At 67.2% G+C, this 23,082-nt stretch overlaps 4 protein-coding genes across 5 annotated transcripts; 2 read left to right on the forward strand and 2 right to left on the reverse strand.

The window, feature by feature from the left end:
- The first annotated feature begins 91 nt into the window (after nt 1-91).
- On the forward strand, nt 92-3,209 carry TSSK1B (testis specific serine kinase 1B). Its single transcript, XM_069558531.1, has one exon. The coding sequence runs from the start codon at nt 1,907-1,909 to the stop codon at nt 3,008-3,010; it is 1,104 nt and encodes a 367-aa protein (XP_069414632.1). The 5' UTR covers nt 92-1,906; the 3' UTR covers nt 3,011-3,209.
- Nucleotides 3,210-5,627: 2,418 nt separating this feature from the next.
- TSSK2 (testis specific serine kinase 2) lies at nt 5,628-7,767 on the forward strand. Its single transcript, XM_069558532.1, has one exon. The coding sequence runs from the start codon at nt 6,575-6,577 to the stop codon at nt 7,646-7,648; it is 1,074 nt and encodes a 357-aa protein (XP_069414633.1). The 5' UTR covers nt 5,628-6,574; the 3' UTR covers nt 7,649-7,767.
- ESS2 (ess-2 splicing factor homolog) lies at nt 7,748-15,198 on the reverse strand. Its single transcript, XM_069558530.1, has 10 exons — nt 15,037-15,198; nt 13,989-14,157; nt 13,804-13,905; nt 13,294-13,463; nt 13,091-13,208; nt 12,708-12,841; nt 12,080-12,182; nt 11,117-11,226; nt 9,539-9,654; nt 7,748-9,194 (listed from the first exon to the last, which is right to left on the reverse strand). Exons 1-10 carry the CDS (start codon nt 15,175-15,177, stop codon nt 8,915-8,917), a joined length of 1,443 nt encoding a protein of 480 aa, XP_069414631.1. The 5' UTR covers nt 15,178-15,198; the 3' UTR covers nt 7,748-8,914.
- Nucleotides 15,199-15,755: 557 nt separating this feature from the next.
- GSC2 (goosecoid homeobox 2) lies at nt 15,756-18,816 on the reverse strand. Of its 2 annotated transcripts, XR_011250051.1 has the most exons (5): nt 18,484-18,816; nt 18,112-18,365; nt 17,521-17,714; nt 17,200-17,301; nt 15,756-16,907 (listed from the first exon to the last, which is right to left on the reverse strand). XR_011250051.1 is itself a non-coding variant. In XM_069558468.1 (3 exons), the coding sequence occupies exons 1-3, from the start codon at nt 18,725-18,727 to the stop codon at nt 17,610-17,612; spliced, it is 603 nt and encodes a 200-aa protein (XP_069414569.1). In that variant the 5' UTR covers nt 18,728-18,816; the 3' UTR covers nt 15,756-17,609. The 2 variants fall into 2 exon arrangements, 1 of the variants encoding a protein (XP_069414569.1); XM_069558468.1 differs by having other exon boundaries at nt 15,756-17,714.
- Between the last annotated feature and the right edge of the window lie 4,266 nt (nt 18,817-23,082).

A 23,082-nucleotide genomic window follows, 5' to 3' on the forward strand; every position in this document is an offset into this window, starting at 1 on the left:
GGAGCAGGAGCTGCGGAGGGGCAGGAGCGGCGCGGGGGCGCGGCTCCGAGGGAGCCCCCGGGCGGGGGCGGAGTTGGGAATCCCTGAGAAGGGCCCTTGCAAGAGTGCGTCCCAAAGTGGCGCTTTAAAGGCCGAACCGCTGCGGTGAGGGGAGAGGAGACCTGGAGAACCTCCGAGGTGGCCCCGGGAGGCGCTTCCGCAGGTGCCGCTTCACCGGCGCGTGCAACTGGAGTGCTGCATACCGACGAGCAAGCAGGCTCGAGGAGGGTCCCGCGCGGAGAGCCGACTGGGACGCCCGGTCCCCTGGAGGGGGGGCCCCCTGCACAGTGGGGACCGAGCGAGGCCGGGGGGAGACGCTGGCTCAGCTGCCGCCACAGCAGGCTCTTCCGCACGGAGGGAAGCGTTGGCCGCGCACCTGTCACCGCGGGAGGGGACCCAGCAGATGGAGTACCAGCGAGGGAGGAGCAAGCCCTCCGAAGGACAGACCACCGGCCACCACGCGCAGCAGGCCCGGCCTGGGCGTCAGGGTGGTTAGAGGGTGAAGATGGGAGCGGAGAAAAGAGGGAGGGGAGAGGCGGGGATGGGCGGTGCACCCAGACCGTCAGCAGCTGGCTCCCCAGGGGCAGTCACCCCAAGCCCCTCAGGGCACGCTCCTCCTGAGCGCCCCAGGATCCCAGCCTGGGACATTCAGGGTCATCTGAGAGAGGCACCCGACTGACCCCAAGGCTCTGCCAGGCCTGCCTGCTCCTGCCCTCCCGCACCATCCCGCCCTCCCCTACAGCAAGGCCCAGAGCAGAGAGGACCCACTCCTGGCAGGAAGCGTGGTTCCCATTCAACACTGCCCTGTTTGCCTGTCCTCAGAGGGCATTTCCGGGAGCAGCTGCTGCTCAGAGGAGTCCAGACCCACCTTCTCCCCCACCCCCAGACCTGCCCTTGGAGCCCAGCCAGGGCTATGGCAGGGCAGGCCCCCGGGAGGGGCCTCACAGCCAAGGGCAGAGACCCGGTCAGCTGTCCCCCAGCAGAGCTGGCCAGAGAAGGTTCAGAGGAGAGCAGCACGGGGCAGTGAAAAGTCCAACCAGACCACGCAGCAGGAAGGCGGAGGGGACCCTTCCTGCCCCAGCCCCCTTCTCAGTCCACCTGCCTGTGTGGACACCGCGGAGGATTTCCAGGGCCACAGGGAGCAGGAGGAGGTCAGGGAGGTTTTCTCCAGCCCCTTTCCTGGGGCAGATGACCTAGGTCACTGCCTTGGTCAAGGTGGCCCTCCGGGCACCACTGTCCCCGGGTTCCAGAAACAACTGTCCTTTCATCTAAGGGCCCATCACCCACTCGGGGTTCTGGACACGGCTCCATGTGGGGATGGGGAGATCATCCTCTTGTTAAACCCTCGCAGGCAGTCCTCACTTGAGCGTCTCCCGTTTGCTGCTGAGACCTAGATGGTTGGGACGGTTGCCCGGACTTCCAGGGATGCCCTGGGGTGCAGGAAGTCAGCCCATCGCCCCCCTGCCCCCAGCAGCCCCCCTGCCCCAGCAGCCCCCCTGCCCCCAGCAGTCCTGGCTCTGGTGTGGAGGCTTGGGCGAGCCGACGCAAGCCGACGCAGTCCCCGCGGCCCCTCCTACCTCGGCCCCCCGCGCTCCGCGGGCGTCCGTCTGCTGCAGGGTTCCAAGGTCGAGCGGCTCAGGCTGGAGACCCATTCCGCAGGGCACTTCTTCTTTATGACTTCACCCACTGAAGTCACCCAGGAAACAGTGCCGAACGTTCCACCCCAGAGTCTTGGCCTCTAGGAGGCAGGGACGGGAGACCCGGGCATCCCAGAGGACTCTGCCCACAGTGTAGATGAGGACGCGCTGGCTCATGTCCCGCAGGGATGTAGAGGGCAGCCTCAGGGGCACTGGGCGCTCCCGGCACCATGGATGACGCTGCCGTCCTCAAGCGACGAGGCTACATCATGGGGATCAATTTGGGAGAGGGCTCCTATGCCAAGGTCAAGTCCGCCTACTCCGAGCGCCTCAAGTTCAACGTGGCGGTCAAGATCATCGACCGCAGGAGAGCCCCCACCGACTTCCTGGAGAAGTTCCTGCCCCGGGAGATCGAGATCCTGGCCATGCTCAACCACCGCTCCATCATCAAGACCTACGAGATCTTCGAGACGTCCGACGGCAAGGTCTACATCGTGATGGAGCTCGGCGTGCAGGGCGACCTCCTCGAGTTCATCAAGACCCGCGGGGCCCTGCAGGAGGACGACGCGCGCAAGAAGTTCCACCAGCTGTCCTCGGCCGTCAAGTACTGCCACGACCTGGACGTCGTCCACCGCGACCTCAAGTGCGAGAACCTCCTCCTCGACAAGGACTTCAACATCAAGCTGTCCGACTTCGGATTCTCCAAGCGCTGCCTGCGGGACGACAGTGGCCGGCTGACGCTGAGCAAGACCTTCTGCGGGTCGGCGGCGTACGCGGCCCCCGAGGTGCTGCAGGGCATCCCCTACCAGCCCAAGGTGTACGACATCTGGAGCCTGGGCGTGATCCTCTACATCATGGTCTGCGGCTCCATGCCGTACGACGACTCCAACATCAAGAAGATGCTGCGCGTCCAGAAGGAGCACCGCGTCAACTTCCCGCGCTCCAAGCACCTGACGGGCGAGTGCAAGGACCTCATCTACCGCATGCTGCAGCCGGACGTCACCCGGCGCCTGCACATCGACGAGGTCCTCAGCCACTGCTGGGTGCAGCCCAAGGCCCGGGGCCTGTCCTCCGCAGCCGTCAACAAGGAGGGCGAGGGCTCCCGGGCCGCCGAGCCCCCGTGGACCCCCGAACCCAGCTCCGACAAGAAGTCCGCCACCAAGCTGGAGCCCCGGGAAGAGGCGCGGCCGGAGCCCCGGACTGAGCCCAGCCCCGAGGAGGAGACTGCGACGGCGCAGGTGTCCCAGCAGTCAGAGGCCGTGGGTCTGCCCAGCGGGCAACCCAGCAAGACCGAGGAGGGGGCGCCCCCGCAGCCTTCAGACACACATGCCTAGCCCACCTGTTGCGGCCCGGGCGGCCGGCAGGGAATGAGGCCGAGCTCAGGGCCCCGAGCCCGAGCTCCAGAGAGGCCGCGGGACCAGCCGAGAAGCAAGAGGGTCCCAGATGTGCCGCTATTTTCGTCAGTTTCTTCCCCTCCCTTTGAACTTGGTAACTCACGTGGCTAAAGAAGCAATAAATCACTATATTATTGCAGCCCCCGAGGTCGCTGTATGTGCCCTGCTGGCTTCGGTCACCCGGGGAGAGGACCCTGCACCCCCGTGGCCCCCTCCGTGGGCCACACCGCACTTCACCTCCCGCCGGGGAAAGAGCCCCATGTATCCAGCGCTGACGATGGACTCAGGCCCTGGACTGGGGAGAGCTGAGTGAGGAAGACACTGCTTCAAACGCGGGGCCCACAAGTGCCAAGCTGGGCAGGGAGGCGGCGCGGCGGCTGCAGGCCGGGAGGTCGGGGCGGGCATTCAGGGCCCTCAACCGCCCCCGAGGCTGCCTGCCTGTGGGGGCCTCCCTCGGGGCCCCTCCCCTCCTCCTGGCCTGGCTCCAGGGTCTGCCCCACACCCAGCCAGCATCCCGCTCCCCGCAGCGCCCGGAGCATCCCCGCCGGGCCCACCCCGAGGCCTGCGTGTCCCCCAGTCATTGAGCAGGGCCTCCTGCTCCTCTCTGGTCCCAGCTAGCTGTCCCGGGGCGACGCTCCCGCCAGCGTGGGTGAGCGGGTGCTGGCAAGCAGGAGTAGCAGGCCTCCTCTCACGCGTGGCCGGGGTGTCCACGGGGGGAGCAGGCCTGCAGGGGCACCGCTGGCCACGGGAGGCCCCACCCACCGAGCGGCCCTCACCTGGCTGCGCGCGGCCGCCACTTCCTCTTCCGATCTGCCTGTGCCCGGACACGCATGCACCTGTGGGTCTGACACGCCAAGGGAATGGGGCCTGCAGACACGGCCCCTCCTCCTGCCCCTGCCGGCGTCCGGAAGGGCCCTGCCCCCACCCAGCCCCTTCACAGCTACAGCCACGCACCCCTGGGCATCACAGTGTGGCCACCGCCTGGACCCCATCCCCATGTTTCCATCACCTCCCATGGTAGCCGAGGCCCCCCTCCTGCACCCAGTCCAGCTCTGCTGCCTGCAGCAAGGATCTCCACGCCTGGCCCCTAAAGTCCTCCTAGGTCTGGCCTCCTCCTGGCTGCCCGGCAGCTCGCCGTGGACCCCAGCCCTGCTGGTGGACCGGTCCCTGAGCCCCTGCCCACCTCTCCAGGCTCCGCTGAGGGGCCGCAGCCTCCACACACGAAGCCTCTGGCGGCCACTGCCCGGACAGGCAGGCGAGGGCCCAAGATGGAGCAGTCCTGGGGGTGGGGTCACAAGCCTGCACCGTGGGGGAGCGGGATTCCAGGGTGTGCAGGGCCAGCGCGGATGCATTCGCCCCAGGAGGCTTGCAAACTCCCCCTCGGGTCAGCAGTGATCATGGGGGCCTGGGGGCAAGGCTGCGGGGAGGGGCCTCGGGAAGGAGCAAAAGCTGTGTGTTTCCCAGGCGGGGGCACAGGTCAGAGGGGGCAGGTGGCCACCTGAACCCACCCAGCGCGGAGCAGGCCCCACTGCGAGGCCTTCCCGAGGTGGCCTGGGGCACCGGTCTATCCTTTGAGCCGCCCCACTGCCCCACACAGGCTCAGCCCCCGCAGCGATCCCCGGGACCCTCGTTGGGGCCTCTGGGCCAGCCGTGCGCCTCCCGCCCCGCACGCTCTCACCACCTGGCCCTGCAGACCCTCAGTGGCACCTCTGTCCCCATCCTCCACGGGGTCTGACCTCAGCCCTCAGCCTCCGCGAGTCCACAGCTGTGTGTGCCCGCCACGGCCCAGCCACAGGGCACTCACACCCTGGGTGATGCTGAGCCACCTTGGGCCCTGGGAAGGCAGGGCCCACTCCGGTCACCCGGGGCCTGAGGCCAACCCTCAAAGCTCCAAGGGCAGCGTCCCAGAGCCTGCGGTCTGGCACTCATAGGCCTGCAGCCAGGAGCACCCTGAAGCCCGTCCAGTCTGACCCCGCCCCGGGGGCTCCGGCAGTCCAGCACGCACGTTCTGGGCAGGGCCCCTGCGGCTCGCCCGAGTCTGCAGGCCTGACGTCCCTGGAGAACCAGAGGCCACAGCGTCCTGGGCGAGGGAGGGCGTGGGGAGCAGGAACCGCAGCAAAGGGCAACCCCAACAGAGTCCTGGGGGCGAGGGAGACAGGCAGGGAGGGCGCCTGGCCTGGGGGGCCTCGCGGCTGGCCCCCTATAGTTCCACTGGTTCCTACCGAAGCCCCCAGGAGACTGCAGGCGTCGGGCAGGTCCCTGCCGCTGGCCTCGGGGCCCGGCTGCCCTGCCCGGGGCCTTCCGCATGGACTTCCTGCAGGGAGCTCTGTGCGCCCGCCCGGGCGTGTGTGCGTGCTCCCCTCCCAGCAGCTGGCGAGCCCCGCTGAACCCCGGCACGGGGGTTCTGGGTCACCGCCACCCACCCAGACACAGGACGCCCCCTCCTCCGAGCACCCGTCCTGGAGACAGGCCGCGAGGGCGCGTGAACACGACTTGCGCCCACAGGGGCCTCGGCGCCCGGGCAAGAACAGAGCAGGCGGACGCCGTTTCCAGATGCAGAGACTGTCTAAGGCGCGAAGGTGGCACGCCTGCCCAGGATCCCGGTGCTCACAGAGGCCCAAGTGACGGAATTCAGGGCGCCCTCCCCAGCCCCCAGCCCCCGCCTCGGGCCCCGCCCACTGTGTGCACGCCCCACCCACTGTGTGCACGCCCCACCGGCCTGCCCCCGCCAGCCGCCTGTTGCCCGGTCACAGGCTCTGGCCGCCCTTGGCTACGTGCTCCCGCAGGACCTGTCTTAAAGCGGGGCTCGGTCCCAGCGGCTCCTGCAGCCCCCGCCCCCCGCCCCTCTCCTCCACGTCCCGACCCCGGTGCCGGGGCCCATCCATTCCCACAACGCCCACCTCCCCCAGGCCCTTCCCTGCCTGCACCTCAACTCTTCTTGCCCTCGGAACGCCAGCCCACCAGGGCTCCAGGCCACGGGGCTGGGCACTCACAGAGTCCGAGCTGCCCTCCACCCTAGACAGCCACCTTCGTCCCCCGGGATCCAGGCGGCCCCTCCCAGGCCCGGCCCAGAGGTGGTGCTCATCCCACCTCAAGGCAGTGGCGGGGAGGCAGCCCTCCCTGGAGGGACAGGATCCGCTGCAGGGGCCTGGCACGCTGGCTGGACCTGGGCGGCCCCAGCCTGACTCAGCCCAGGGCGGCACGGCGAGCCCGCAGCAGTCCTGGGCGCCGGCTTCCTCTCTTCCGGCGGGCCGCAGGGCTCTGCCAGCCCAGTCAGCCTTCCAGGGCTCCGGGGCCCGTCCCCCACCCAGTTCCCACCCTGGGCAGCCTGGCTTTGTGACTTCACAGGCTGAAGTCACGCGGGGACAATGCTGGGCGTTCCACACCTCCAGGTGCAGGCCCAGCCTGGCCAGACGGCTCCCCGCAGCGCAGTCGAGGACGATGTCCGCTGGCCCGCGTGGGGGGGGGATGTAGAGGGCGGCGGCGCGGGCCGCTCCGGGCGCCATGGACGATGCCGCGGTCCTGAGGAAGAAGGGCTACATCGTGGGCATCAACCTGGGAAAGGGCTCCTATGCCAAGGTCAAGTCCGCCTACTCCGAGCGCCTCAAGTTCAACGTGGCGGTCAAGATCATCGACCGCAGGAAGACGCCCGCCGACTTCGTGGAGAGGTTCCTGCCCCGGGAGATGGACATCCTGGCGACCGTCAACCACCGCTCCATCATCAAGACCTACGAGATCTTCGAGACGTCCGACGGCCGCATCTACATTGTGATGGAGCTCGGCGTGCAGGGTGACCTCCTCGAGTTCATCAAGTGCCGGGGGGCCCTGCACGAGGACGTGGCGCGCAGGATGTTCCGGCAGCTGTCCTCGGCCGTCAAGTACTGCCATGACCTGGACGTCGTCCACCGCGACCTCAAGTGCGAGAACCTCCTCCTCGACAAGGACTTCAACATCAAGCTGTCCGACTTTGGATTCTCCAAGCGCTGCCTGCGGGACGGCAGTGGCCGGCTGACGCTGAGCAAGACCTTCTGCGGGTCGGCGGCGTACGCGGCCCCCGAGGTGCTGCAGGGCATCCCCTACCAGCCCAAGGTGTACGACATCTGGAGCCTGGGCGTGATCCTCTACATCATGGTCTGCGGCTCCATGCCATACGACGACTCTGACGTCAAGAAGATGCTGCGCATCCAGAAGGAGCACCGCGTGGACTTCCCGCGCTCCAAGCACCTGACGGGCGAGTGCAAGGACCTCATCTACCGGATCCTGCAGCCGGACGTCACCCGGCGCCTGCACATTGACGAGATCCTCAGCCATGCGTGGCTGCAGCCCCCCAAGCCCAAGGCCATGCCCTCCGCCTCCTTCAAGCGGGAGGGCGAGGGCAAGTACCGGGCTGACTGCAAGCTGGACCCGCGGCCTGAGCACCGGCCCGACCACAAACTGGGGGCCAAGACCCAGCATCAGCTGCTCGTGGTGCCCGAGACCGAGGACCGTGTGGAGGAGCGGCTGGCCGAAGCCTCCAGGGGCAAGGACCCCCACGTCTCCGGGGCCGAGGTGGGGAAGGCAAGCACCGAGCGGTGCTGAGGGCCCGGGGGGCGTGCGTGGCGCCGCGCGGCCCCGGGGGCTGAGTGGGCGGTAGGAGCCGAAGAAGCCACAGGTGCAAGAACGAGTAAAGTCCGTCAATTAAACCGCTATTTTGATTACGTTCTATTAGCTTCCTTCCACTTAGTAGCAGAGACCTTAAACCCTGACCACCAAATAAACCACAGTGAACAGCAGAGAGGTGCGCGGAGTCTTTTTCTCTGGGACTCAGCACCCACTCCCTGCGGCCAGGGGGCTCCGGGGAGCCGGCCTTGTGGGCATGGAGTCCGCGGCCTCCCACCAGGCCCCCGCTGCCCTCCCACCCCGCTCGCGCCCCTCAGGCAGCCCGTCCTCAACGCCCGCCCGCCCTTTGGCCCTTCAGAACTTCTGGCGGCCCCCCTCCCGCCCCCTGCTCTGCCTCTCACTCGGGCCCTCCCAGACCTCCAACCCCACTTTCTGGGGCTCTCTCAGGCCCACGCCCACCCTTCCCTACTGGGACGAAGCATTAAAAGCAGCCCTTTCCTGACCCCATGGCCCCAGCCCTGCGCCCTTGGTGCCCAGCCAGGGCTCAACGTGGAGGAGCGCAGACCAGCTGGACCCCAGGGAGCCCGAGGGCGGCCTGCTGGGGCCTGCCTGCTCCCAGCATGACGGGCTCCAGTCTAAGCGGACCCCATGTGACCCCATGCTGCCTCTCTGAGCACGACCTGACCCCACCTGAGGCTTAAAGAGCCCGCCAGGACCCAGCCCACTTCCTGGGGAGCTGGCCCCAGCAGAGGAGCGAGGGGGCGGGGTCAGCCCTGCCCCGGCTGGAAGTCAGGCGCTCAGGAGGTGACGGCTGAGGCCACTGGGAAGGGCCTCCCGCAGGCCTGGCCTGGCCAGGGAGCCTGTGGACCTGCAGGCCTGATGGCTGAGGGCTCTGACCCCCGAGGGGAACGGAAGTAGGGGTCACAGGGAAACAAGGGGCCAACTCAGCTTGGAAGGCAGGCCCCCTGCCTCGTCGGCGCCACCGGATGCCACGCAGGAAAGCCTGGACACCCCAGCCGCCGAGGTTACCGCCCAGCGGCCCTGAGCGGGCGACGCAGACACAAGGGTGGCCTTGGGGCAGAGAGGCAGCCCTGTCTGGCCAGAGGCTCTCTTTAGTGACAGGTAGAGCGGGCAGGGTTCTACAGAACAGGGTGTCAGCCGGGCAGGCCCAGCACCCCGGAAAGCCGGAGTCCCGTGATGGGCGGAGAGCTGCCCTGCAGGTTCTGTGGAGCTCCAGGCCCAGCCTTAGAAGAAGTCTGAGGCCTTGCGCCGGGCAGGGAGCTGTAGCAAGTTGTCCGTGATGCAGGCTGGGTCCTGGCTGAGCGGGGTGCGTGTCGCCGAGCCGGGGGCTGGTGTGCTCGTCGGGGTCTGGGGCCCGCTGGCCGGGGTTTTGAGGTGGCTGGCGCGGGCGGGGGACGGGGTGTAGCTGGCCCGCAGGGCTCGGTCCGTGTACTTGCTGGCCGTCCTGCTCACCAGGCGCTGCAGGGCTGGGGACATGGCGGGGCTCAGGCCCTTGGGGGTGAGGCTGCAGTGGGGAAGGCGTGGCAAGAGGCAGGGTCAGGCCTGCCTGGCAGCAGGCCCCTCAGTCCCTGGGAAGATGCCTGGGGGACACGCGCATGTTCTACGCTGGGATCCTGAACGGCCGCGTCCTGGGCCGTGGGGCTGCAGGGGACCCTGACCGTCTCCAAGTGGGGCGATGACCCTGACTCCATAGGCGGATGGGAGCTACGGGGGACAAGGCGTAAAGACGTTCCCTAGAAACGTGCAAATAGGGGGGCTAGGCACGTGTGAGGGGCACTGCAGACGCAGTGGAAAGGGCCCAGCCCCCGGTGCCGAGCGTGCGGCCACAGCGCGAGGCCCGCCCCTCACCTGGCCAGGTTCTCCGTCACCCTCCGCAGGGCCTCCTGCTTCTTGGCCCGGTTCTTGGCGGCGGCCTCATTGGCCATCTTCAGGCCCAGCCGCTCCCTGCGGCCTGGCTCCAGGATCTAGAGGATGGCAGACCAGGCTCGTCGCGGGGCGTCAGCCTCCCCAGCCCCAGCCCCCTGAGCGGCCCACTCCCGGGCCGGGTTCTCGTGAAGCCGGCACTGCCCAGCCAGGCGCTGGGAGCCCCGTCCAGGAAAGGGCCTGTTCAGTCTGCTTCCCCACGGCCAGCAGCTGCGACGGCACCTGCGTTTCTTCAAGGAGCTTCAAGGGGCGCGTCCTGGCCCGAATCCCCACCGGCCTCGGGCTCCTCTTTCGCTGGCACAGCGTGCTGGCTGCGTCAGCGCATCACGCACCCTCCCACCGTCTGGGGGTCGGCCTGCAGTTGGACCTGGACGGCTCCCGCTGCGCTGAGAGGCGCCAGGGCCCAGCGCCCACACCCTCTGCTGATGTGTGCACACCCCTTTCCTGCCTCCCTGGCGTGCGGGCCCGAGGCTCACGCTCACTGTCTCGACGCTCAGCGTTCCCGTCTCCCTTGAACCTGTCCTGCCACGCACTGAGCACCTGGCTGCTCCTGTCTCCACATGACCGCGAGGAGAGGGCTCCGGGGCCCCCTGGCCCCGGACCCGCCTGGGACCCGGCATTGGGCTCGGCCCTGACCCGCTGGCCACGGGGGCGAGCTCTAGCGCCTCAGGGCACACAGCGGTGCCCCAGGCTAAGGACCTCGCGGGCGAGGGGGACCACTGCTGTACGGGCGAGCACACGCTCCCCGGCCCCTGGCCCACAGCTCCCTGCTCCCAGAGCTGCTGCTGTGACGCCTGCCGCCACCGTGACTGCGTCTCCGCACCTCACCGGGCGCTGCCAGCCCGAGGGGACCCCGACCTGCTCTGGTTCTTTGGGGCCTCGGAGCAGGTGAAGTGACCCTGGACCCTTCGGCCCCAACAGTGCCCCCAGGCTCCGGGGGCCTCCCCCACAAACCACGCGCGATCAGGCACCCGCCTTCCCAGAGCCACGTGGGCCCGACCAGCCACTTGCTGGCACCTTCCTGGGCCTCCCATCCCCAGAAACCACCTGCCACCCTGCTCCCCTGCCCACCTGGCCCACAGAGGGTCTCCCTTGTAAGTGTCCAGCCTCGGGAGCCCCCCCCCCGACTGCTCCTGGGACCTTGACCAGGGCCTGGTCTGGGTCCACTGTGACCAAGTGCTCAGCCGGGCCGCCTTCCCGGACGCTGGGGATTCGGGGCCCCTCCCCGGCCGCAGGCTGCAGCACACGGGGAAGCTCCTGGCCCGAGACCCCCGCCTCTGAACGGCCCCGTCCTGCGGGCCTGCAGGCTCACAGGGGCCACAGGGGCGCCCGACCCGACCCAAGCCCCGCCCACGGCGGTCCTCAGCGGAGGCCCAGGTGCCACGAGCAACCACGGCGCCCGCCCCAGCGTAAGCCCCGTCCGCCATGCACAGCCATGGGAACGCAGCAGACCCCGCGTCCACCCGTGCGACCCCCACCGTGACCCCCACCGTGCTGACCCACCTTGAAGGCTGGCCCCGGCGTCCTGTCCACGTAGGGCGTGTCTGACCCTTCCACCCTCAAGGGCGTGTTCTCGACTTCCCCCCAGGTCATCAGCGGGGACTCGTTCACACCTGCACGAGGAGCGCCCACGGCCGCCTCAGGCCAGGGGCCACCAAGGCGGGCCTGGCCCCCTCCTTCCCAGGGCGGGGCCCCGGGTGCGTCCGGCAGTGAGAGGGTCCACGTGGCCGGCCCAGAGCCTGGCCTGCCGGGCTGAGCCTGATGGAGGGGCCTCCAGAGAAGCGGGGCTGGGAGCTGGACCCTCAGGCTAGCACAGGGCCAGGGAGCCCCGGGTGACACCCATGGGACCCCGCCCCTAGGAAGGAGGTCCGGAGTCCTCCAGGCAAAGCCCTCCACCCCGAGCCTGGCCCGACCATGGTGCCTTCCCAGGCCCGGAAGCCAGCACACGCCCAGGAGGCCGCCCCGAGCCTCGTGACCTCCCTTAGGTACATCAGCCCCGCGTGCCCACTGGCGTGAGACCCTCGGCTGAGGAAGGTCACCAAGACTGACAAGGACCCCCGGCCGACACCCAGCGGGAGCACAGGTGGGCGGCCTAAGAAGCGTGCACGCCCCCAGGGTCCCTCGGCCCCGTCCTGCCCACCTGCAGGGGCCTCACGCAGCTTCCAGCACACTGAGCCTGGCTTCCACACGCGGGGCCACACCAGACGGGGCCCACCCGCTGCCCCCAGCACCACTGCTCGCCAAGCCAGGCTGTCCTTCAAGCTCAGGTGAGGCACAGGGACCACCCCGCAGGGCAGCTGGCCCCAGGCATCTGAGGTTGGGCCCATCTGAGTGCCCAGGGCCCACAGCCCTGCTCACTCCCGGCACTGCACGGATGGGACCCTGGGCCACGGGGTGTGGGCAGGCCCAGGAGAGGCCGCGGCCAGCTAGGCAACCCCCCACCCCAGCAGAGGGCGCGTCTCTCACCAGGGGCAGGAGAAGGCGTGGCGACGAATCCGAAGCCGCCCACTCGGGGAGACTCGTGCGGGATGAGCTCCTTGCCGTCCGGACCCACCTTGCCCTGTTTGTGCTGGAGCCGGGGGGAGCTGGGGTCAGGGCCAGGCCGTGCTGTGGGCTGAGGCGCCGACGCTGCGCAGGCCCAGGGCAAGGGAGGACCCCGCTGGCCTGAGCCTGTCGGAGCAGCGGTCAAGGGACGCGCCCCAGCCGTCCACGAGGGCCATCCAGACGCGTGCCACCTTTGGGGGCCCCGACCTCAGGCCCGGGGCGGGGAGTGGGGCAAGGCATCTGTGAAGACCTCCCAGACAGCACCCCCGCCCCAGCCTCCCCTCCAACCCCGATCACTGAAGTCGCGGCCCTGAACCACTCTCGGGGTTGGAAGCTCTGCAGTCTGCCACCCGAAGAGTCTGGCTCCACGCCACCTCCCTTTTCTCACACCTCTGCCCCACGGGCTGGCACACACTTGACTCACCGGTCTAACCAAGTCAGGCCCTGACTTCAAACCCCCAGAGAGAGAACAGACCCAGCCTCGCCCACGCTGCCGAGCCCTGCTGAGCCCAAGGACGCCTGAGCAGAGAGGTGCTGGCCCGGCCCTCACCTGTGCGTTGAGGGCGGCTGCCTGCTGCAGCTGCGACCTGCTGAGGGCCTGGCTGAAGGGATCCCTGAGGAAGCGGGTGTTCTTATGCACCACCTGCCGCGGCTTCTTGAACAGCTGCTCCTCGTCGGGGACGCCTGGTGGTGACAGCAGAGCCCTTGGCGTCGCGGGAGCAGGCCCAAGGGGGGCGGGCTGGTCCCCTCGGAGCGCAGCCTGGGCGCAGCCAGGGTGGGGTGCACACCCGTGCTGACTCCGCCCACAGACCGCCCTCTCACCCCCCCCATCCCCCGCCGCCGAGAATCAGGGCCCCTGAAGGCCCAGAGCGTAGGAGCAGCAACACCCACCCCAGAGGCCGGTCCACCCCGGAGGCCCTAGCCCACGCTCACCCTCTGGGTAGTACATGAGGGAGTTCTTGGCCTTGTACTTCCAGGTCTCCACTCCGGCCTGGCTGCTCTCGACCGCCTGCTGCTCGGCCGAGGGGAGGGCGAGACTGTCCTCCTGCCTCTGTGTCACGGGGGAGCAAGGGTCAGGGCGGCCCCGAGTCCCGGCAGCCCGCCCTGAGAGGGCACCACCGCCCCGCCCCAGGCACCTTCTCAAACTCCTCCTCGGCCTGGTAGAGCCACGCGTGGCGCGCCCGGCCCCTCTCCTTGGCCACCTCCATGATCTCCCGGAAGGAGGCGTTGTCCTCACTGGTGTACCGGCTCAGGAAAACGTCCAGGCTGGGCAGGGGCTCCGCCGCCGCCTCTTCCGCAGCCTCTCCTGTCCAGGGTGCCACGGCATGAACGCCACTGTGTGTCCGTTCAGTCCCAGGAACCCTCTGCCTGGCCACGGGTCTGTCTGTGAGACCCCACACCGCCGGACAACACCCCCGGGGGTGAAATCAACACCCCCAAGCCGCCCACCTCCCCATCTACCGGAGGCTGGTGAAGTGTGTGCTCTGGCTCGGGCCAGGATGGGGTGTTGGGCATTAACAGCCACGAGATCACGGTGGGTCCCCTGCGGCACAGTGAGCGGCCGGGAGACGGCGTGCAGGATTTCCAGGGCACAGGCGCCAGGAGCTCCCCAGGCGAGCCCGCCAGCGCCAAGGCCGCTCACTCACCGCCACCGTCCTCCAGGCCACGGCCCCGGGCCCTGGCCTTGCCGCCCACCATGCTGGGGCCTGTGTGCAGCTCAGGGGTTTCAAACGTGGCTGGCGTGACATCTGGGGGACAGAGGGGGTGGGGTCAGGGGCCTGAAGGATCGGTGCAGCAGGCAGCCACGCCCGGCCCCCGGGACTCCTCTCACAGGGTGGCGGGGGCTCTCGGGAGGCCTTGCCCAGGGCGGAGCCGAACTTGATGGCAATTTGGCGCATCCGCTCCAGGTCTCCATTCTCCTCAGCCTCCAGGTACTCCTTCTGTGCCTGCAGCTTCTCCACGTCGGGAAAGAAGTCCCTCTGGATGACCGTCTGGAGGCCCTGAAAGACAGGTCAGAACACAAGTCAGAGGCTCCATCTGCCTCCCCCGGCCGCTTACCCCACAGGGTACGTGCTGAGACCGCAACCTCGATCCACCCCAAGATCCCCAGAGCTTGGGAACACTTCCCTCTTTTCTTGTTTTGGCCACGCTGTGCACTTTTGCGATATGGGATCTTAGTTCCCAATCAATGGCTAAACCCGGACCTTCAAAGCCTCCTGTCTCTCTGCTTCACCCTCCTCTGCCGCCTTCGCCTCCACATCAGCTCAGCCTACCTGGCTGTTGCACCTTCACCCCGCCCACGGCCTCCGATTTCCAATCCGAGCCTTTCACCCCACCACCAGCACGGGTGGAGATTCCCGGCTCCAGACCTCCAGCCAGACTCGCCCCTGAGCTGCGCGTCTGCGCGCCCAGCTGTCCACTAAGACCACCTGCCTGCCCAGCCCACTGGCCTCCCAAACCTGAGTGACCGCCTCGCACCTCCTGCGTGGCTGCGGTGGGGCGCTGGCAGGAGGCGCACCCGCTCATCGATGCTGCCACCGTGGCAGCCGGCTTGCGGGGGCCCCCGGCCCTAGCTCCCACCACCACCGCTGCCCAAGAAGGCCTCTCCGCCGCTGTCCAGACCCCTGCGGACCCCCTGACAAAAGCTTGTCTCTCCGGCTCCTCACCGCGTGCACACACCCACCCCTGCGGCCCCCCGACAGCGCGGACAGCTCGCCCGACACTCCGCCAGCTCGGCCCCCGCGTGTCCACACGCCGGGGGCGAAGACTCAGGCTGCCCCACCGCCTCGGGGGGGAGCGCGGCGCGTCGGGACCCGGCGGGGAGCGCGGGGCGGGGAGCGCGGGGCCCGGAAGTCGCGGGCGTCCGCGCCGAACGCTACCTCAATGTACTCCTCTTCGTCCAGGACCCGCTGCCGGCCCGTCGCAGCCCCAGCCTCGCCGGCCGCGCGCTTCCTCCGGGGCCCGGACGCCGCGGGAAGCAGCTGGGAGCGGGCAGGCGGGCCCGGCGACGCCATCGCCATCCCAGCAACGCCCGGGCGGCGCAGGCGCGGCGGGGCGGGGGCGGGGCGCGCGAGGTGCGCAGGCGCCTGATCCAGCCGCCCAATGGGAGAGCCGCGCTTGCCGACGTACTGACGTCACAGCGAGCCCTGCGCCTCATGGGAGCTGTGGTCTTCGTCTCGCCCCGCTCTCGTCTCTACTCTCTGGGCTGTGGACGCCAGAGGGCGCTGTGGTAGGGGCTAGGAGCGTTGTGGCTCCCTCTAACCCTGAAAACTCCAGTTCTGCGGAATCGGAAGGCCTTGAAATTCCACTTTCTCGCAAGAAATCACTATCTGGGCTTCCCTGGTGGCTCAGGTGGTAAAGCGTCTGCCTGCAATGAGGGAGACCCGGGTTCGATCCCTGGTTCGGGAAGATCCCCTGGAGAAGGGAGTGGCAGCCCACTCCAGTATTCTTGCCTGGAGAATTCCATGGACAGAGAGGAGCCTGGTGGGCTACAGTCCACGGAGTCGCAAAGAGTCGGACACGACTGAGCGACTTCACCCTAACCCTAATCACTATGTACACTGCTATGCAATTAACAAAGACACATGCTTCAGAAACGTTGGGTATATCTGCGCTTCAAAGTTTTTATTCAAAGTTTGTGCAAGAAAAGAAATGTCTGGTCTCTAAATGCCGGAGTTGGCTTCCCAGAAAGCTGATCCTTATTGAAATGGACAAGAAAATTGTCTGAGCATTTTCCAGGAACAATCGTTTCTTTCCAAAAGGAGGTTGTAAATTACCGCAAGCAAGTTCTGCCCCAAAAGGATTCAGTACAGTTCAGTGGGGACTCCACGGGATGGCTCCTGCCCTCGTGGAGCTGAGTGTGAGATGCAGACCACCCCACAGACAAACAGCGGGCAGGTGCGAGGAAAATGAATCCCACCCAGGGGGCATCTTACCCACGGGGCATCTACCTAAGGGACGTCTACCTAGGGGACACTCAGGAGACGGTCCCCTGGAAGGAAGCAGTTGCAGACCCAAAGGACGGACAGCACTGCTGCCCACGGGGAAGGGGAGCGCGTGTGCGAAGGACCAGTGGGAGGAGGCCCAGTGCAAGGCACAGCGGGGTGGGGCCCACACTGGAGGGCCAGGCTGCACCGGCCTTGTGGGCCACGAGTCGTGGGTCACAGGTCGTGGGTCACAGCGAGGAGCTTTGTCTTTGCTCTGTGAGCCGTGGGAACCCTGGGAGAGCTGTAGGCAGGGGAGGGGCAGGTTCAGACTTGCGTGCTGGGTTTTATGAGGACGAATCACAGAGGAATCGGAGTGGGTGCAGGCGGGCCAGCTGGAGGCAGCTGCAGTGGCCAACGCAGGAGGGCACGGTGGTTCTCATCAGGTCGGTGCAATCGAGGCTGGGAGAAGGCGGATTCTGGGATTGTTTGGGGAGGTCATCGCGTGGCCTGGGCTTCATGGGGGGCGGGGGGCAGGGTGTGTGCAGCCCTGGCTCACGTGCCTGGGACGCCTGGCAAGAGCCGCCGGGGACAGAGTGACTGGGGAAGCCCTGGGCCTCCAAATGGAGCTGTCAGAGGGACCGCTGGACACAACTACCCAGCACAGGGGACAGGCCTGGGGGCAGGTGTGACCGTGGGACGGAGCTGGGACCGGAGGCTGAGGGTGGAAGAGACAGACCAGGGCGCGGATAAGATGAGCGGGAGAGTGTGGGCTCGGCCTCGAGGACACCTGTGTTCCCGGCAGCTGCTGGTGGCTTGCCCGGCAGCTGGAGAGAAAGGAAAAACCAGGAGGGCAGCATGGCAGCTGGTCCCTGGAGCGAAGAGCTCTGATCACAGGTGCCCCACACATTGACAAAAAGTCAGTCAGCCGGCAAGGGCTGGGACCAGGCGGGTGGGGCGTCCCAGCGTGGGGGGAAGCCCCGCAGGCAGGCTGTGCGATCTCCAGGGATGAGGCCAGGAGTCCCGGAGACGGCTGGAAGTGTGCGTCCTGTGTGTGTTGGGGGGGCGAGGGCTGCTGTCCTGGTGGGGACCCCAGCGCCCTGTGCTGTCCAGGCTCACCTGCCTTGGCGCGTCCTGGGAGCCGCAGCCCTGGCTTCTAGACCTTCCATGGAGGAACTGTGCTTCCGGCCAGATGCCGCCCACCCCCACTCCCTGCAGGACCTGCGAGGGGGCAGAACAAAGTCCCCACGCCAGATGGAGTGGGTGTCAGGTGCCAACTTGGGCACTGAAGCCTTGTCTTCACGTTGTCCTTCACCCTGGGGGCAGGATGGCAGGGAGCACAGCAGACACTCTCCAAGCGGGTGGGGGAGCCTCCCCAGTTGAACTGGCCGGGCCCCACAGGGTGACACAGGCTGCCCGCTGTTATGGAGGCAGACACACCTGCATGGAAACCTCCAGAGTGAGGAATCAAGGACCCCCGTCCCCCGAGAAGCAGCTCCCGGAGGCCAGTGCAGGTAACTCTGGAGCCGTCAGCAGCTCTCCCTCGGGGGCTTCTTGGGTCCGGATAGGAGCCGCGCGGAAGCCGCCGCGCGCTTCTGGTGTCGCCACTTGGCCCGGCGGTTCTTGAACCAGACCTGAGGGGGAGGAGCGCTCAGGCGGGCCCAGCGCAGGCCCAGGTCGCTCGCGGGTCCCAAGTGCACCGGCCGCGTCTTCGGGACGCGAGTGCGGGCGGACGGGGGCCTCCGGGCGGCTGCTCCATCGTCTGTCCTCTGCTGCCGAAGGCCCGGGGCCGGAATCCCTTCCCCCGCCTCCGCCGGCCGGTGCCCCTCGAGCAGCCCCGCGCTCTTCTGAGCCCCCCGAATTCCAGGGCGCGGACGCGGGCTGGATTCGTCAGGGGCGGGTGGGGTGTTTAAAACTAAGGGAGCCTGACCTCCGCCGCGGCCCCGCCCCGCCGGCCGCCTCTGAGCCCCCGGGCCTCGGCGCCTCCGCCCGCCTCGCAGAGTTGGCTCTCCCGAGGCGGCGGGCACCCACCTCCACGCGCTCCTCGCGCAGGCGGATGCGGCCGGCCAGGCGCTCGCGCGTGCCCACGTCGGGGTACTGGTTTTGCATGAAGAGGGCCTCCAGCGCCCGCAGCTGCTCCTCGCTAAAGATGGTGCGGTGACGCCGCGTGCGCCGCGGCGGGCCCGGAACCCCCGCGCCTGGCTGCGCCCCGGGGCCCCCGGGGGGCGCGACCCAGGGCAAGGGCGCCGCGGGTGCCAGCCTCAGCGGCCACGCCAGCCGCGCGCCTGCGGGGCGAGGGCGCGGTGAGGCGCGGCCGGGGGTGCTGGGCTCCCCTCGCCCGGCGCCCTCGCCCCGCGGGCCTCGAGCGCACCCACCCAACCCGCGCGCCCCGAGTGCACTCACCCAGCCGCGCGTCCGTCCCCGGGGGCCCGCGGGGCCCGCAACAACAGCAGCAGGCGCAGCGCGCGGCCTCCGGCGCCCCGGGCTCCCCCGGCTCCGAGGGGCTCTGGCGGTCAGGGGCCGGCGGCGGGCGGGCGGCCCGGGCTAGGGGGCTGCGCTCGGGCAGGCCGGAGAGGATGTGCTCGATGGAGAAGGGGCAGGGCCGCCCGGGTGCCTCGCGGCCCGCCGCGCCCCTCGCCGCCGCCATGCCGCCCGCCCTCCGCCGCCGCCGCCGCGGGAATATATCCGTCGGGGGGCGGGGGCGTCCGCGCCGTAATCCCCGGGCCGGGCGCCGCGTCCACTCGCGCTAATCCCGCCGCGCGGCCAGGAGCGGGCTAATCCCTGCGGTGGAGGCGGGAGGGGCGGCGGGGAGCCCCCTGTCCCGATCCCTTGCCCCGGACCCGCAAGGCTGGCGGGCGCGCGCAGGGCCGCCCCCACGGCCCGCCGGCCCCGGCCCAGCGGCTGGAGGACACCCCGACCCCGCAGGCCCTGGGTGCCCGGTCCCGTAGCCACAGCGCCCAGGGCTGGTTCTTCGTCCTCTTCCGAGCCCTACAGGGGCGGAGGAGCGAGACTGGAGAAACCCCCCAAACAGCAGTGTCCTGAGGTCCGACCTCAAACGGGGCCCAGCACCCTGGGCAACCCCGCCGGCCGCACTCAGCCCGACTGCCCGCTCGTACTCAGAATCTGGATCTCAACCTCGGGGAGGAGGCGGGGCGCAGGCAGAAAGCTGTCTCTGCCCATCCCCAAACCGGCAGCCCGTGCCTTCGGTTCTCTGCCTTCTCTCCTGGGTGACGGAGCCCGCCGGGCGCTACTGGGGACGCTGCAGAAACGGACTGTCTGCCTCCCTCTGTGTCCCAGAACCCACCCCCGATCCGTCACCACCCCCGGCGCTCCGCAGAGCCAGGCTTCCCGGGAGCTGACTGGTGCCCACAGCCCCAGTCTTCAGCACCCCTCGGGGCCATTCTGTCCACCGTCGCTGGGGACCGACCCGCACTTTGCCAGATCCCAGGAAGCCTGTCGCACCTCATCTAGGCAGCCTGGGACAGCTGGCCGGGACTTCTGCTTCAGGCCGTCTCCAGACCGCTGAAAAGTCAGCGTGCGGTTCACAGGACAGGGCCGCAGACAGCCTGGCTTCTGCCCCAGCTGCCCCTTCCTGGCTCCCTGAGAGGTGCCTTCAGCTTGACCCACCCTGTACCTCAGTTTCCTGACCTCTGAACAGACACCATTGCGACCTAACTCCCAGATGCTTTGTGGGCTCAACCAGTCACTGTGTGTGAGGTTCGATCCCCGCTGGGCAGAGGCCTCCGAGAACGGAGGTACCGTGAGGGGGCGACACGCAGCCTCCTGCCTCTCCTGCCTCACGCGCCCCTCCTCAAGCTCCCTTGTTGATCCCACTCTGGTGTCAGTGAGGACTCTAGAACTGCAGCCACAGAGCCCGCTGACTCACTGTCGGAGTCCTGACGCAGACTGCCCGGGACTCACTAATCTGGAGACTCCAGGGAGGAGCCACCACCTGAGTGGCCCACCTCATGGTTGCAAGACGGCTGCCACCACCCCCAGACCTCCCATCTCTTCCCGTGTATCCCTTTGGATCACCCTAGAAACGTCTCCCAGCCAACTTCCCTCACAGAACCAACAGATCAGAGAGGTGCCTGGGAGTCAACAACACATCAAAGTCACTTCCCCAAGGATGGGGGCTCCGGGACCAGCGGCCAGGAAGGCTGGGTCCTGGGATTCCTTCAGCCCTCTCCATCCTCACCCTTGGTGACCTCCTACAACCCGGAAGCTTCAGACATCACCTCTGCAGCAAGGACCCCCCAGGTGATACCTCGGGCCTGACAGCTCCCTCTGCTCCAGGCAGCTCCCTAAGCACCTGCTCCATGTCCCATTTCAGGACCAAGGAACATTCAGTCACTGTGCTTGGAAGACACTCAGGATCTCCTGGAAACCTCCGCCCCCTGCCAGTACTCCCCACCTTGATAAATGGGTTACCTACACACCTGCCCACCTGGGTGGACATGCCACCTCTCCACCAGCCCACCGGCCCAGTGTGATGCTCTTCAAACCTATCAGCAAATCCTTGCACGCCTCCCTTCAAGAAGTGAAATCTAATCCCCCTTTTTTGTACGTGCGCCGGCTTAGTGACTACCTTCTAACCACTAGGAGGCAGAAGTGACCCTGTGGTTTCTGAGGCCGGGTCCTGCAGCTCCTCTCCATCTGGGGACGCTCGCTGCAGCAGCCACAGGAACTGGACACGCAGACCAGCTCCAGCTGAAGGACCGGCCCCAGACCTGCGCGGGGCAGCTCTGACGTTGACCCCTTTTAAATTTTGTCTATGATGTAGGTAAAGACCCAACTTTCATTTAGTTGTCCCAGTCCCATTTGCTGAAAAGACTATTCTTTTCCCCGTTGACTTGTACCCCCCCAACCCAGCTGCGAATCAACTGACGTAAACGGGAGGACTTGCTCCTGGGCTCTGAGTCCTCCTCCGCTGACCCGTGTCTGCCCGTGCCGCCTCTTTTAACTGCTTTATCCCTCATCTGTTACTGGCTGCCCTGGCTCTGTGATGTTTTGCAGGGGCATCTCTCTAGTTGCGTCGAGTGGGGCTTATTTCTGCAGTGCCTTCTCGTTGCGGGGCAAAGGCTGTAGGCACGCAGGCTTCAGTAGTTGGGGCTTGCAGGCTTGGTTTCTCCCAGCATGTGGGGTCTTCCTGGACCCGGGGTCAAACCCGTGTCCCCTGCATTGGCAGGTGGGTTCTACTGTACCACCAGGGAAGTCCTTACCCGTACTGTCTTGATTACTGGAGCTTTGCGGTTGAGACTGAGATTTGGAGGTTTGAGGTTGAGAGGTGAGAGTTCTGCAGGTTTGTGGGGGTTTTTTTTCCACATTGATTTGACTGTTTTGGTTTTCGTGAACTTTCATGTGAATTTCAGGGCCAGCTCCTCAGTTTATTGGAAGAGACCAGCTGGAATTTTGATAGAGATTACATTGAATCTGAGGATCCATCTGGGGAGTCTTGCCATCTAAACAATGTTGCACTTCTTCCAGTCACTTAGGTCATCTGGAATTTCTTTCAGTAATGTTTGTAATTTTCAGAGTACACATTTTTTCCCCCACTTCTTTGATTAAAGTTATCCTTCGGCATTTTGTTCCTTTGGGTACTATTGTAAATGGAATGATTTTATTTCATTTTTGGACTGCTCACTGCAAGTATATAGAAAGAGAAGTGATTTTGTACATTGATCTTGTATCTTGTAACCTGCAGAATTTTACTCTAATAATTTTTTGTGGATTTAAAAGGTCTTCTATGTGCCAGACAGAGGCACTTGTGAACAGAGACTTTCCTCTTCCTCTTCAGCGCTGATGCCTCTGCTTCGTTTTCTTGCCTGAGCTCCTGGCTAGTGTGTGCTGCGCAGTCGTGTCTGACTCTGCAACCCTGTGGACTGTAGCCCGCCAGGCTCCTCTGTCCATGGGGCGCTCCAGGCAAGAACACACCGGCCTTCCGACGCACTCCTGGCCACTCTCCTGGCCTGACCCCCTCTCTCTGCACACAGATCCAATCACGGCGCTCCCCTGCTCAGGATGAGAGGACCAGCCGCCTCTTCGCGGTGCTCCTCCATCCCCTGGACCCCACCTCTATCCCGCTGCCCCCTCCCTCCCGTTGCCCAGGAGGCAGACCAGCTCCGCCAGCGGCCCAGCTCTCTCGGCCGGGTCCAGCGGCCTTCCCTGCTCAGCCCACCGGCCCCTGTACAACCTCTCCACGGTCCAGCGGCTCTTGGCCGCCCTCACTTCTGTCTCCCGGACTGAGGAGCGGACCAAGTTGCTTCCAGGACTGGTCAAAACCGGTCGGTGCCAAAGAGGCGGTGGATGGTGGGGGCGGGGCCTCCAGGGAGGAAGGCAGGAGGGGGGAGGAGCGGGGCGGGAGGAGGGAGGCGGGAGGAGCACCCGGGGCGAGCGCCGGGACCTCAGTCCCGAGAAACCGCTGGCTTCGGACAGTCAGAGGCTGGGGCGCCAGGCGGGCCCAGCATGGCCCAGGGCGAGTTTGGGAGTCAGGTCCCAGCACGTGCCGACGTGCGGCTAAGGGGAGACGGCGAGCACGGCTCTTCTGCCGCCAGGGAGGGTGGAGGCGGGGGAGGATCCCGGGCGCAGCTCGCCGACAGCGTAGGCAGCCGGGACGGGGGTGGGGCGCCGCCTCTCCGTCTCCCCGCGGCGCGCACCTCGCCCCCTCCCGGCCGGGCGGCCAGGCCATCAGAACTCCCTGATTGCTTTCTTTCATGCCGGTGCCTTTCTCTGCAGAGAACGCCCGCTAATGCCTCCTTTATCACGGAATTAGGGGATTTAGGGCCGACGGCACAAAGGGGCCCTCGACAGCGGCCGTAATCAAGCGCGGATCGGCCGATCTCGAGCGGGCCCGGGAAGAAAGCGAGCGCGGGGATTAGTGCCGCGGGGCCGAGATAGCATCGCGCGGCCGCAGGCTGGGGCCGCTGGGGAGGGCCGGCCGCGCCGCGGAGAAAGGCCGGCTTAGCCGCCGGGCGCCGGGGATTCTGAAGCCATTAGCGGGGA

The sequence above is a fragment of the Ovis canadensis genome, chromosome 17 (genome assembly GCF_042477335.2).
Source record: "Ovis canadensis isolate MfBH-ARS-UI-01 breed Bighorn chromosome 17, ARS-UI_OviCan_v2, whole genome shotgun sequence".
Taxonomy (NCBI): domain Eukaryota; kingdom Metazoa; phylum Chordata; class Mammalia; order Artiodactyla; family Bovidae; genus Ovis; species Ovis canadensis.